This window comes from Muscardinus avellanarius, assembly GCF_963383645.1.
Source record: "Muscardinus avellanarius genome assembly, chromosome: 6".
NCBI lineage: Eukaryota > Metazoa > Chordata > Mammalia > Rodentia > Gliridae > Muscardinus > Muscardinus avellanarius.
The window spans coordinates 78515052-78529236 of NC_137791.1; the positions used below are offsets into that span (position 1 = coordinate 78515052).

Consider the following 14185-nt stretch of genomic DNA (forward strand, 5'->3'; position numbering starts at 1 on the left):
CTTGCAATCCCTGCGCTTGGGAGGTGGAGACAGGAGGATCATGCAGGTTCGAAACCAGCTGCGCTGGCTTAAGAGACCCTGTTTCCAAATTAAAAAAAATATATAAAATAGGTCTGGGAGTGTAGCCTGGAGGTAGAAGGGTTTCCAGGAACCCCAGTACCGCCAAAAAAAAAAAAAAAAAACATTATTTTTTAAGTATTTGTATCTGTATTCAATTAAATTAAAACAGACCTGCTGGGTACATTCACTATATACACATGATTTAGGCAATGCAAGATAATTCTACATATGCTGATTACCCAACTTAGTAGTAAAACATTTCCATAGCATGGTTAGAGGGACAGCTACAAGCCAGGACTTGGGTGACCAGTAAACCTTTGTGGGAGAAGGGGGGAAATGCCAATCTAGCATAGATTAACAGTCTCCTAAGTGTAAATAATATACTTGACAGTTACATTTTTAAAAAAGTTCTTTCATAGCCGGGCGTGGTGGCGCACGTTTATAATCCCCATGCTTGGGAGGCAGAGACAGGAGGATCGCACAGGTTCGAAGCCAGCCGCACGCTCTGGCTTAGGAGACCCTGTTTCCAAATAAAAATGTAAAAATAGGTCTGGGAGTGTAGCCCAGAGGTAGACGGGCTTCCAGGAACCCCAGTACCAAAAAAAAAAAAAGTTCTTCCATAAGGAAAAATAAATTATTCTGAAATAATTTTTCTAGGTTGCTGAGATTCTTACTGCTTTGCTGATTTGGTCTAGAATCTGATCCTGTCTCAGCCTATCAAGTACTGGGATCACAGGCGTGTGCCACCACACGTGGCTTGATGATGGTAACTGAAATGGCAAAATAGTAATAATAATAATAATAATAATAATAGTAATAAAAATATGAAATAATAGTGAAATAAGCCTAGTCATTGACTGAGCCACCGCTTGGTAGCCAAATTATCATTTAATCTAACCTTATAGCAGCCCCATCAAGTGGAAGCTATCCTTTATCTCCTCTTAGTGACAAGACAGAGGCTCAGAGAGGTTAGATAACTTCCCTGGCACTGGGTGGCTGATTTTTTCATTCATTTATTCAACAAATGTTATTGAGGGTCTACCATAGGTCAGTCTCCTTGGGGTTGAGGATGTAGCCTACATTCTCATCTTCATGAACAAGGTATTTGTTTTCTTGGAGCGGATGGTCTAGCGGTAGAAAACAGACATTTGCCTATAAACAGGATGACAACAGTAAATGGTAAGCAATAGAAATTAAAAAAAAAAACAGGATAAAGAATCAGTAGTGATAGGGGTTACAGAGGGAGAATGATTCAGTCAGGAACAAGGACCAGAGCAAAGGCCCTGGGGCAGGAGGAGTCTCTAGACATTCAACATCTGGAAGACGACCGTGGGTTAGAAGATGAGAGCAGAGAGGTCAGGCAGGTTCAGATCAGGCCGAGCACAGTGGGCATGATACAGACTCTGGCCTTTGCTCTGAGTCAGAGGGGAAGTAACAGAAGAGCTAAGGTGCTGCAGAATCTGTTCTGAGTGTTGTTAGAAAATAGGTTTCACTCAACCCAATAGATCCCCAATATTCTCACTCCAATGTGCAACTGTATTAAAATTATCCACTTTCCATTCTTCTTCTTTTAGTACTAAGTCTTTGAAATCCAGTGTGATCCGATTACAGACCATCTCAGGGTGGACGAGCCGCATTTCAAATGCTCAAGAGCCACATCTGGCTCCTGGCTGGCAGGGCCGATGGGGCCGGCAAGGCCTCCCTTCACGGTGATCTCATGGAGCCGAGGGGAAGGCTGACATCAGGGGAGACTGCGTCCCTGGAGAGGGTGGCTGAGGTCGCAGGAGCTTTGGGTTCTGAGCTCCTCTCCTGACAAGGCAGGCAGCTGGGGCTGGTCTCCAGAAAGCCCTACCTGAGACAGAGCATCTAAAGGCCTGCACATTTTATAGGGCTTCTCTCGTAAGGGTGAGGAGAGTTGTGAGGTCAGGTGCTGAAATGTCAGAGTAATTCAGGTGAGATATGACAGAAGGATGACATCAGTTCAGCTCTGCCAGGCTGAATGTGGAGACTGTGGGAAAGAAAGAAGTCTAGGGTCCTCCAAGGTTCTAGGCCTGAGGAAGTGACAGAAGAGGGGGCAAGACAGAAGGAGACGGAGAGTGACAGTGGTAGAAATCAATATTTCACCCTATGTGTAGCAAGTGTAGGATATCCGTGGGCTGCTCAAGCAGTCATGAGTTGGCCGACAGCTGGATACACATGTCTTCAGTTCAGTGAAACAAAACAGGGATGGGATTTTACACCTCTGTGTTATCAGCATACGGATACCACTGAGAGTCATGGGCTGGGGTGTGACCATCTCAGGCTTGAGTGTGGGGAGGAGGAGAGGAGGGAGAGCCGGAGGAGGAGAGATGGGGAGGGAGGAGGGTGCTCCACCTGGACAGTGCATGGAGGCAGAGGCAGAGCAACCGAGAGAGAAGCTGCCCTGGGCTCAAGCAGAGATAGTGGTGTAAGGACCGGGTGGTAGCCAGGACTGTCTGCCTGGGTCAGCAGCTGTTGATGGGAAGGGTGGACCCAGGCCTGGCAATGTGGAAGCCACTGAATCCTGACAAGAGCAGTTTCAGGCTGGCAGCAGGGGAGAGTCTGCAAGGACTGTGTGTGCAGCAATGCCCACCTTGCTCCTCTTCGCCTTTGCATACGTGCACCAGAGATGCCCTCGCCAATTCCCCTTCAGCTCCTGCAAGTCAATGCCTGGCTCCCTCCTCCAGGAAGCCTCACCAGCCCTGTAGGCATGCTTAACCCTCACAGCATCGACCGCATCTCAGGTCACTATGTTCAGGTATTTGTTCAGCAGGTGAGTTCTTGGGTCAAGAGAAATATACTGTGAAAACCCATTCGGAAGAAGACAACCAACTGTGTGTGTGTGTGTGTGTGTTTGATACTAGGGATCGAATGCAGGAGAGCTCTACCTCTGAGTTATACCCCCAGCCCTATTTTCTTTTCTATTTTGAAGCAGGGTCTTGCTAAGTTGCTGAGAGCCTTGTCAAGTTGCAGACTGGGCTTCACCCTGTGATTCTCCTATCTCAGTTTCGCAAGGACTGGAATTACAGGCATCTGTCACTGAGCCCGGCTAAAACTGTGGTCTTATTACTGCTGCTACTGAAGGCAGCACATGGGTCTCTAAAGAGGAACATCCCCAAATAGTCACCTGGAAGCAGGATCTGAGCGCTTAGGTGTGGGGTGATACGGAACAGAATGGTGCAGCAATGCTGGGCTGGAGAGGGGACTTGACTGTTAGAAATCTGGCTCTGGGCCCAGCTCTGTCACCGACCTGTGTGACCTTGAGCAAGATAGCACTTCAAACTTCTGGGAAAAAGTTTCTTTACCTTTGAACTGAACAGATGGGGGGTCACTTTGTTCCAACATCCTTCCACCCATCTCAGTTCATTCTCAGATTAAAAAGTGAATGCTGTTGAGAGTTGCTGTACAGTTCTCTTCCTCTCTACTCAAACTGCAGACGCTCAAAGGACAGGGTTTACACTCTGCGTCTAGAGGCGCACAGTAAGCATTATTCTATTTCACAGATCCTAAGGCATTCATCCTCTGCTCTGTGAAGTGCACAATGGCCCTTGCTCAGTGATGGCCCTTGCCACACCCACCTCTTTCCCTGTCTATTCAAACTTCCCTGGAATATGTGCGCATACTTCCTAAAACCACAAAGGTTCATTACCCAACTTGCCATTAATTTTGTGCCTCTTGACCCTGCTCTGCTGAAATCAAGACACCTGGCCTAAAAACCAAGACAAAATAGAACAGAAATGTCTTGGAAAATCCAGCTGGGGAAACTGGAGTACTTGTAGAAAGTAGGAGAGATGTCAGATTATGGAGATTCACGTGGGCCAGGCTCAGGGTTTGTGCTCAGGAATATCAATCTGCTGCATCTAGACAATCCTAGAGGGGATAGAGCGTGGAGGGAGGGAGACCCGCTGGAGAGTGGTCGTGCACACTGGTGGTAGTGAAGAAGGAGATGGTGGGGGTGGGGGTGTCATGTCTGCAAGCTGCAGTTGGATGGTTCTTCTTTAGAGACAGTCGTTAAGACAACCACTCTGCTCCAGGTACCTCCTTGATGCACAGCTGTTACTTTCTTACCAGAAGCATAGGGTGCAGGGGTTAGGGGAGAGAGACAAGGACACGCCTCCAAGGGCAGAGTGGTAAGCACTGGCCTGGGGTATGAAGAGAGTGCTAATGGGGACGGCGGGCCGGGATGGCTCCCTCTGCCTCTCCACTGTCCATCCTTCTCTACTTGCTTCTCTGGCCATCCAGGAAGCTGAGTTGTCAGGACTACACCAATGGATTTCTTTGAAGGGAGAGGGAGAGGGAGAAGGAGAAGGAGGGCAGAGTATTTCTTCCTGTCACTAGGAGGCGAACCTTGGACTGGTAGTGTCCCTCAACCAAGAGTCCCATCAAGATGGTCTGTCCTCAGGGCTCTCTCTTTCTTAAGCAGAAACAATTCCCTCCTTTCCTCTCAGGCCTGACTCAGAACATCCCAGTGATCCTGACCCCGGCGGTTCACCTGCACCTTTGTCCTTAGTTCCTTTGTTCCAGTTTGAGTGTCTCCCTCTTTCTTGTTGGGACCCTTATTGATATAATAAGCCTTTTGAGATAAGAATAAACCATTTTGGGGGGACTTTTTCGCTTACTGTACTTGGACTCTCTGTGCAGAATGAGGGCTTCACTAATCTTAGTTCTACCTCTTCACACTGCATGCTCTAGTTTAGTTTCTACTCGTGGTGGTGGTTCACTAATTGCTTGTTGAAAGATGTGCATTTCTGTTTAGTGACAGCGTTCTTTTGACCCCAGCAGGTCATGCAGAATTCTGTCTGGAATATCCTGGTTAGTTCACGCCTGTCACAGGACCACCCGGGGAAGGAGCTGCAGCTCTACCCCGCCCCCTTTCACCTCCTGGCTGTCCTCACCTCTCAGGACTCTCAGGTGGGCCTTTCCCCACCCCAAACCCTACAGTTTTCACATCAGTGTCACATACATATGTCCTCAAAAGATCCAAAACAACTCTAGTTCCAAGATTGCAAAATGAAGACAGAAATAATACTAACTTGACAGGATTGCTGGGAGAATAAAAATAAATGCAATGCCCTGCAAAATTCACGGTCTCTCCCAGAAAATTCATCAGTGACAATGAAGAATAAGCATGCTCTTCCCACCCTCCCCCCTACTTGAACTGGTTTCTAAGAGGTAAACATTTCTTTAAAACACTGAGCAGAAAATAACTGAGATTTCCCGAGCACTTACTCCCTGCCAGGAACTGTGCTAAGCACTTCATATGTCATCTCATTTAATCTTCATAAGAACAGTAAGCAACAAGACCCGCTTCATGCCTATTGTACGCATGAGAAAAAATAAGGGCACAGAGAGATGAAGTCACTTGCCCAAGCTCAGGAGTCAGAACTGACACTAGGAAGCTTGACCCAAGGTTATGTTGTTAATCCTTTTGCTATAGAGTCTTACCCACTTACAACCCCGTGATACTATATGAAGACAGGTCGGATAGGTAACAAATGGCTACAATGAATAATATGTTGTATGACAATTATTAAGTGACTAAAATGAAAGTTTACATTATTTTATTTTTTGTGGTACTGGGGATAGAACCCAAAAGCATTCTACCTCTGAGCAACACCCACAACCCTATTTCTTTTATTCTTTATTTTGAAACAGGGTCTCACTGAGTTGCAAAGGGCCTCACTAAGTAGCTGAGGCTGTCTGCAAATCACGATCCTCTAGTCTCAGCCTCCTGAATGCTGGGATTACAAGTGTGTGCCATCATGGCCGGCTTGTTTGTTTGTTTGTTTATTTATTTATTTATTTATTTATTTTTGTGGTACTGGGGATGGAACCCAGGGACATTCTACCTCTGAGCTACACCCCCCGGCCCTATTTTTTATTCTTCATTTTGAAACAGGGTCTCACTAAGATGCAGAGAGGCTTCACTCGGATTCTCCCGTCTCAGCCTCCCAAGTACTGGGATTACAAGTGTATACCACCATGCCCGGCTAGTTTGGATTTATTTTTTAAGTTTTCATTTTTTATTTTTTGTACTTGAGGCTGAACTCAGGGGCATTCTATCTCCAAGCAATACTCTCATCCCTATTTTAACCTATTTTATTTTTATTTTGAGAAAGAGTCTGGTTCAGTTGTTGAGGCTGACCTCAAACTTGTGATTCTTCTGTCTCAGCCTCTCAAGTACTGGGATTACAAGCCTGGCCTCAAAGTTTGCATTCTTGTGGAAAATTTTGGAAGTTATAATTCCCCTCAGGTATCTAAGTGCAAAATTCAATCCTAATTGTGTCAGTTAATATCACCGATTCTTAAAGCTGTGCATGGTGAAGAATGCTCCTGTTTCCCAGGCGAAGGCCTACCTGAACTTAACGCGTGCTCCACTTCCTGCATGATCAGGAGCGGGGTGGTGGTTTCGGATTCACACAGCACTTTGCCTGGCTCACTTTCTTGCTGTGTTTTCTCCTTGGGGACTGGCTCCACTGTGGCCCGGGAAGTCGGCGTGGGACCAGAGCCAGGCTCCTCCGCTGGGGACTCTGGTGCAGTTGGGGCTGCTGTGGGCTGGGTGCTGGTCACAGTGGAACTGTGATTGGAGGCCACAGAGGCAGAAGGAAGCTCAGGTGGTGTGGTCGACAGGGAAGAAGGTGAGGAGGCTGGAGCTTGGGGGGAGACGTGTGTGGGAGGCAGTGACCCTGTGGCTGGCCTGCTTGCTTCAGGACTGGCTGAGCTGTGTTCTTCTGGCACTGGTGTTGAGGGGACCCCGCCGCTGGTCGGTGAGAATCCAGGCGGTGAGGGGTCTGTGTTTGTTTTTTCCGAATTCGAGGCTGGGCTGGTGGTGACCGCCTCTTCTCTGGGCTCAGTGGACATGTTCCTGGAGAGTGAGGATGTCGAGGCTGACGCTGTGGCATGGAGTACTGAGGCATTATTAGTGCCATTGGTTGGGGACACGGTGATGGCAGCGGCAGCAGTGTTGTGCGCTGAGCTAGTCCAGATGGTGGATGATGCGGTAACTTTTGCCGGAAGAGAGACGGGCAAGGGGGCTGACGTGGGCGAGCTCCGTACCCTCAACCCTGTGGAAGATCCAGTGGGACAGGGGTTAATATGTGACAACCACGTGACTTGTGGAACCGAGGCTAGGTGCTGGCCCTGCAGCTATTTGCAATATCGTCACAGGTATCACCCATTTTGCACTGTGCCCTCCCGAAAGATGAAGGTGACTTAAAAAAAATGCTCTTCCCACTAACTGCTCTTCTCCTGCTTTGTGAGTCTCAGTTGGACCCGGCCGGAGGCTCAGCAGGGGCAGTTAGTGGGCCAGTCTGCACACAGGTGGAATGAACACAGCTTATCCACTGCTTGCTTAAACCAGTGTCCATTGAGGGCCAGGCCCTCTGAGAAACATGACTGCCTGGGTTTTGTCTTCAGGCTGGGGCATCAGCTTCCGGATACCTGTGGCAATGCTGAGGGCAGGGGATGAGGGTGTTTGTGATGTGCTTGGTGACTGGCAGGAGCCAGGCGGTGTCTGCAGAGGGACTTCCGAGCTGACTGGCTGTCCCTGCCTCTGTCCCTTCTCACTCAGGTGGGGAGGTGGGCCTGGTGGCTGCTGAGATTACACAAGGGAGCACCCATCCTCCAAAGGAGGAGGTCCCAGAATAAAAGCTAGAAAGAACAATCTGAGGTTTGGAAATCTTTTCTGAGATGGGAACCCAATTCTCTGAAACTCTAGCTTAGGGTTTTTATTGTCATATCATTCTACCAAATGTTCTCCTTCACAGTTTGTAAAATATAGAGTAAGTTTCCTTTCTTCCTTTCTCCCTTCATTTAGCCACTCAGCTCCACCCTTTCATTCAGTCATTTGTTCATTCATTGTTTAATAAATGATGCTAGTGCTCTGGCAGTCATAGGTTTATGGGCTCTCTTTCTAGGTAATGCATCTTCTGATTCCCTGTATTTTTTCCCCAACTAGTTTTTCCCATAGTCATTTCTATCCCAGTAGGTAAGACTCCCATTTGCAAAGCTGCTCTTTAAAAATCAAGACACCATCCTTTATTCATTTCTGTCTCTCACACCCCTTACAAAATCCACTCCTGAGTCCTGAGGACACTACCTTGAAAATATCTGGTGCTATTTGAGGGTGAGGGTTTCCTCATTCTGTCATTCTACCATGGCACATCCTTATGACTGTTATCTGTTAGGTTTTCAACTACTGAACCCTACATACCCCGAGGAGATTTCCTTGGAGGAGGTGCAGAGGTAAAGGGCAGCCACAATCAAGAGTCAGAAGGAAAGGAGCAGGGGTTAGATAGCACTTAGATGATGGAGTAAAGTCCAGAGGGGAGGCATTCAGGTACTTAGGATAAAATCTGCTTCCTTCACCATTCTGCCATGCAACAGATTCAGGACAGGATGGAAAGTGGTACAGAGTGTACCCTGAATTTGACATTTGGGTTTTCATCATGTATTATTTAAAAAGAGTTGGTTAAGAGATAGTTGGTTAAGAGATAACTCAGTGGTAGAATTCTTACCTAGCATCTGTGTGGCCCTGGGCTCAATCACAAAGACTGAAAGAGAGAGGGGGGTGAGAGGGGAGAGAGAAAGAGATGGAGGAGGAGGAGGAGGAGGAGGAGGAGGAGGAGGAGGAGGAGGAGGAGGAGGAGGAAAGAAATATAGAAGAAAATTTAAAAGGAATTGGCAGTCAAGGTCATAAACCACAAGACAGCTACTTTACTTTTAGGTACTGAGGATGGGACCCAGGGCATTCTACCTCCGAGCTATACCCCTAGCCCTATTTTAAATTCTTTATTTTGAAACAAGTTCTCACTAAGTTGTGGAGGGCCTCACTAAGTAGCAGAGGCTGGCTGCAAACTGCAATCCCCCTGTCTCAGTGTCCCAAGTACTGAGATTACAAGTGTGCGCCACCACACCTGGCTAGACAGCTACTTTTCTGGCAAACAGAAAGTCAGACCTCCCAACTTGCCTAAAATTCCATGTGCGCTTTTGACAGCTACAAACTGCCAACATTTTCAGGGTGAATACAGATTAAGAAAAACTTGAAATATGGACAAGAGTTGGGACAAATATTATTAAAACACTAGGCTTTTGTAGTTTCCTGGCTCTCTATCCTGGCAACTCCTGTGTGTGACTAAAGATCCTGAGAGCAAAAGATAGTGATGCTTCACTGCGTTCACAGCATCATCTTTGGGCAGATGGAGGCAGAAAGAGCCTCAACCCAGTAGCCAAGGAAAGCATCTCTGAAAGCCTGAGATAAACGAGGAATCACTAAAGGAGCACCAATTCTTTCATTCATTCAAGCATTTATTGAGTATCTTCCATGTCTGTGCTTTGCCTTCATAGAGCCTACTATTTAGCGGGACAGAAAGGCTATCCACCTTTGCATAATAGAATGGCGTGAGTGCTTTAGAAAAAGTAAAATCAAGTTGCAACGAAAGTCCTGGGGAAAGATTACTAAATCCTGCAAGGGGACCACCGAGTGTGAAGTATACAAATGTCATTTTCAAGTGACATTTAGAAAAGTCACAGAAGAGATGGCATTTGAGTTGGTTCTGAAAGGATAAGAAGGGCCACGATGCTGCTTCAGATGTCTGCCGTTCCAGGTGCCACTTGCATTGTCATTTCCAACGGAGCTAATGCTTTACGTTGCAAAAACAAGCACAGTGTAAAAATGACACGCTCCAAAAATGCTTTTTTTTAAAAAAAATTGTTTTTGTTTTGCTGGAGATTTCCATGTCCTTGTTTAATTTTTACTAATGTACTTTTATATTCCTACCCTGGCTGCTTCCCAAGAGGATTGGAGGTGGCCATTTATTTCCCATGAACACCTACCGAGTAATTATTTAAAGTAACTTTACAGGCCAATTCAGGCGATTTCTACTCTTAACAAACCAACAATGCATGAAATTGTGTGACAAGGTTGGTTATCATCACTTGAATAAGGCATTAAGAACCTTTGCTTTGTTGTGTGTGAGTGCATTCTGAATTGCCTTGATGGCCTGAGGGTGGGTCTTCTTTTGGCCTAAAGATGGCCAAATCACCATGGCCACCATTGAATGCTAGCTGTCTCATTCTGCCTGGGTTGCTATAACAAAATACCACAGATGGGTGCATAAAAACAGAAAGTCATCTCCCATGGTTCTGGAGGCTGGGAAATTCAAGATCAAGGCAGTATATGATTCAGTTTCCGGTGAGGGGCCCCTTCCTGCTACTACCTGTGTGCTCACATAGCCTTTTGTTGGGAAATTTGGTTGGAGATACAGATAGAGATAGAGAGAGAAAGGAGAAAGAGATAGATAGATAGATAGATAGATAGATAGATAGATAGATAGATAGAACGAGAACACTTTCGTATGTTTTATAAGGGCATGAATCCCATCATGAGGGTAGTCACTCTTGTTACCTCATCTAGCCTTAATTACTTCCCAAAGGCCCCATCTCCAAAGACCATCGCCCTGGGGGCTAAAACTCCACCATTCAGAATCCCTAAACTGTTCTGAAGAAATATGATTTCTGCTTTCTTGTATGTATAACTTGTGCTTCTTCAAGAATGCCAAACCGGGTAGGTCTCACAGGGAAAATGCGTACTTTCTTAGGATCTCAAGAACACTTTCAGGGCTAGAGAATGTGTAGGTGATGAGGGAGTGCAACCTCTTTTTTGCAAATGCGGAACCAGACACAGAGAGGGAAGTGGCGGTTGGCCTTACACTTCTAAGAGGAAGAAATGAGCAGTGTCTCCCTAGGAAGAACTGTATAAAGACAGAGGCTAGCTGGAGGTCCTGCTCTCTGACCCCTGTAAACACTGTGCCCAGCCTCAAGAAGGCGGGTAGATCTTACAGTAGCAGCCACACGAGTAGTACCCCCCATTAGTAAGCGAGGGGGTACCCACAGAAGACTTGAAGCTGAAGAAGGTGGCTCTACCCACAGTACAATCATCTCCTCTGGCAAAAAGAACTGGTTTTAATATTTTCTTAAGGAAATGACAGTTAATGGAACCAATAAATTGGGCCCATTCATTTCCCATGTAGAGGTGAATGAGCATGGTTTAAAAATAGTGACATTGGCAGATACGGGATGCCCTGGCTGGGCACTGGCAGGGCCATATGTATAAGATGGACTGGCTCCGTGAAGGGAATCTCTTAGCCTTACCCAGTATGTGAGGTCTAAGGGCACAAGGCCAATTTAATCTGAAATTCCTTCTTGTAAGTTTATAAAAGGCATCCTTTCCTGAATTTCAGCCAGACTCAAGCTTCTATGTTGCAAGAATAGCTGACAGATTGTGACTCTGAAGAAAAGCATATTTTCAGTTGGATAGAAAATTGTTTCCATGTGTATCACTGTTTATGGAGGAGACTGATATCACTGTTCACATCTCTCTGATATTTGAAAGCGCCTGGTTGAGCCCATACCTGGTTTCCTGGCTTACTAAGAGGAGGGAATCGAGGGCCAATGCTTGGGACTTGCAGGCAAATTCTCCCAGAGCTGAGGAGCTGCAAGGCGTCTCAGCTGGAGGCTCTGTGTTCTGCTCTCCTGATGCACCTGGGTGTTGGGAAAATGCATCAGCGAGTGGCCTGAACCTCTGCCTAGGTTCTATGAGCGGCAGCCTGATTACCTGTGTTGCTCACCTATTTCTTTTTCCCCTTGCCATGTCCTTCCCTGTCCTTGGCTTGTCAACTACCCGAGAAACGCATGACAAAGCTTTGGCAAATTCGGTGAAACTTGATCAAAACACCGTCAGGCCCTCTCCTGTGGCTGCCAAGTCAGCCCAGAGTGTTGTCTATGGCCTCTTGGCAGAGGCCCCAGGCTGCTGATGGTCTGTGTGCTGAGTGATTGCTAACAGTAACCCCACACAGCAGCACCAGGAGCTTCTGAAAAGGCTAACAGGACACACACACACACACACACACACACACACACACACACACACACCATTTTTTTGTTGCTATTTTTTCGTTGCTATTTTTTTCAGTGGTAGGGTTTGAACCCAGGTCCTAGTGCATGTGAGGCAGGTACTCTACCACTGAGCTATATAAACAGCCACCCCCCCACACACACACACACATTTAGTGAGCAATGAGACACATGCTCTGTGCAGGACCCTCTACTGAGCACATTACATGCATCATCTCATTTCATTACCATATAACCTCTAGAAGGTGGGCAAGTTTGTCATCTGTTTCACAGAGGATTAGACAGAAGCTCAGGAAAGTTCAGTAACTTTCCTAAGGTCACACAGCTAATGCTGAAACAGTCATGCTTCAGGCACAATTTTTAAAAAAAATGCATACTTTTATTGGTGCAATTAATTATACATCATATTGAGAGTCACAGCGATACAAACATACATGCACACATCACTTGCTGCATTTCCTGCCATATACCTGCCCCTCCCGCTTCCTCCCTCCCCATACATGTTAGTGAGATTGGTAGTGAAACCTGTATGGACATAAATCTTATTTGAACTGTTCCTTTTCTCAATTCTCATTTTTTCCCTCCCCACCTCACTTTCCCAGGCCCCTTCTGCTATTCTATTGGTTTCTCTCAACGTTTCTCTGAAGTCCCTGTTACTTCCTATTTTTGTTATAGCTTCTGCATATGAGAGAAAACATACAGCCCTTGGCTTCCTGAGACTGGCTCATCTCACTTGGGATAATATATGTGTGTGTGTGTGTGTGTGTGTGTGTGTGTGTGTGTGTGTGTGTGTTACTGGGGATGGAACTCAAGAGTCTTTCTACCTCCAGGCTACGCTCCCAGACCTATTTTATATTTTATTTGGAAACAGAGCCTCACTAAGTGAGAGCCTCACTAAGCTGAGGCTGTCCAGCTTCCCGAGTACTGGGATTTCAAGTGTGTATGATCACGCCCAGCTCACTTAGGATAATATCCTCGAGTTCCATCCATTTTCCTGCAAATAGCATAGTTTTGTTCTTCTTTATGGCTGAGTAAAATTCCATTGTACATATATACCAAATTTCCATTATCTATTCGTCTGTTGATGGACACCGAGGCTGGTTCTATAACTATTGTGAATGGTGCTGCTATAAACATGGGGATACATGTATCACTATAGTATTATAACTTCAATACCTTTGGAAAGATGTCATGAAGTGGTACGTCTGGGTGAGACACAACCTGTTAATCACTCTATACGTTGAACTTGGAAATGCAAGGTTGTTTTTGAAGTTGGGGCTACATGTTTGTAAGGCAAGCAACTGTTTTCCCTATCTCCCCTAATAAATGTTGTAGTGTGGGCCACTGGAGCGATCTTAAAACAGTTATTTGCGTGTAGGAACACTTTCCCTCCCCTCTGTCCTATCACAGCTTCTAAAATGTCCTGGGGAGGAATCCTGAGCTTGGGCACAGCAATACACTCTCTGTGGTCTCCCCTCTCTACCCTCATGGGCCCAGAGATCTTATTTATCTGAATCACTGTTCATTTCTGAAACATTCCAGGACCATCTGCCTACTGCCTTTCCCCTGCTGTTCTTCCTACCCTAGCTCCTTCCTTCCTCTTTTACCATCCCAATTCTGAAAAATACAAAGTCAGCTCCAACTTGAGAGAGCCTTTCTCCTCTGTGTGGCCAGCACTTGATACAGATTCTCCTCATAGTGCACATTATACTGAGCCATCATTTAATATTTGTATAATCTTTTTATTTTTGTGATACTGGGGATCAAGCCCAGAAGGGTCTCACCTGATACCCCGGCCCTATTTTATTTTATTCTGAAATAGGACTTCGACAGGTTACCCTGTAATGGCCTCAGATCTGCAATTCTCCTGTCTCAGCCTCCCAATGAGGCCATTATTTCTTTCTGTCCTTGTTTCCCAGCAGGCTTAGAGCCCTGATAATAAGTGCTGTGACTTGTTCTTTGTGTTTTAGTGCCTGACCCAGAGAAGGTGCTCAATAAATATTGAGCAAAAATATGAGTTTTCTTTCTTTTGAATAACAAAATGCTCTTTGGCTTATATACTAGGTCACAATAGCAGGAATGTATCCTCTCTTTGATTTGTTTGTAAGTTCCATAAAATGATCAGCTAAAATGAGATTTTGGATAGGCCTCTAAACAGACTATAGTTTGCTTGTTTTCAAAGACTTCAGGAATT

General features: G+C 46.0%; 1 protein-coding gene across 1 annotated transcript in view; it reads right to left on the reverse strand.

Moving 5' to 3' along the window:
* The window catches only part of PARM1 (prostate androgen-regulated mucin-like protein 1), a gene marked incomplete at both ends in the record, with an annotated part of 105193 nt that overhangs the window by 29798 nt on the left and 61210 nt on the right, over window positions 1-14185 (reverse strand). The window contains one exon of the mRNA XM_080697118.1: window positions 6435-7142. Within this exon, the coding sequence (XP_080553244.1) occupies window positions 6435-7142 (708 nt within the window). The remainder of the gene's footprint in view (window positions 1-6434; window positions 7143-14185) is intronic.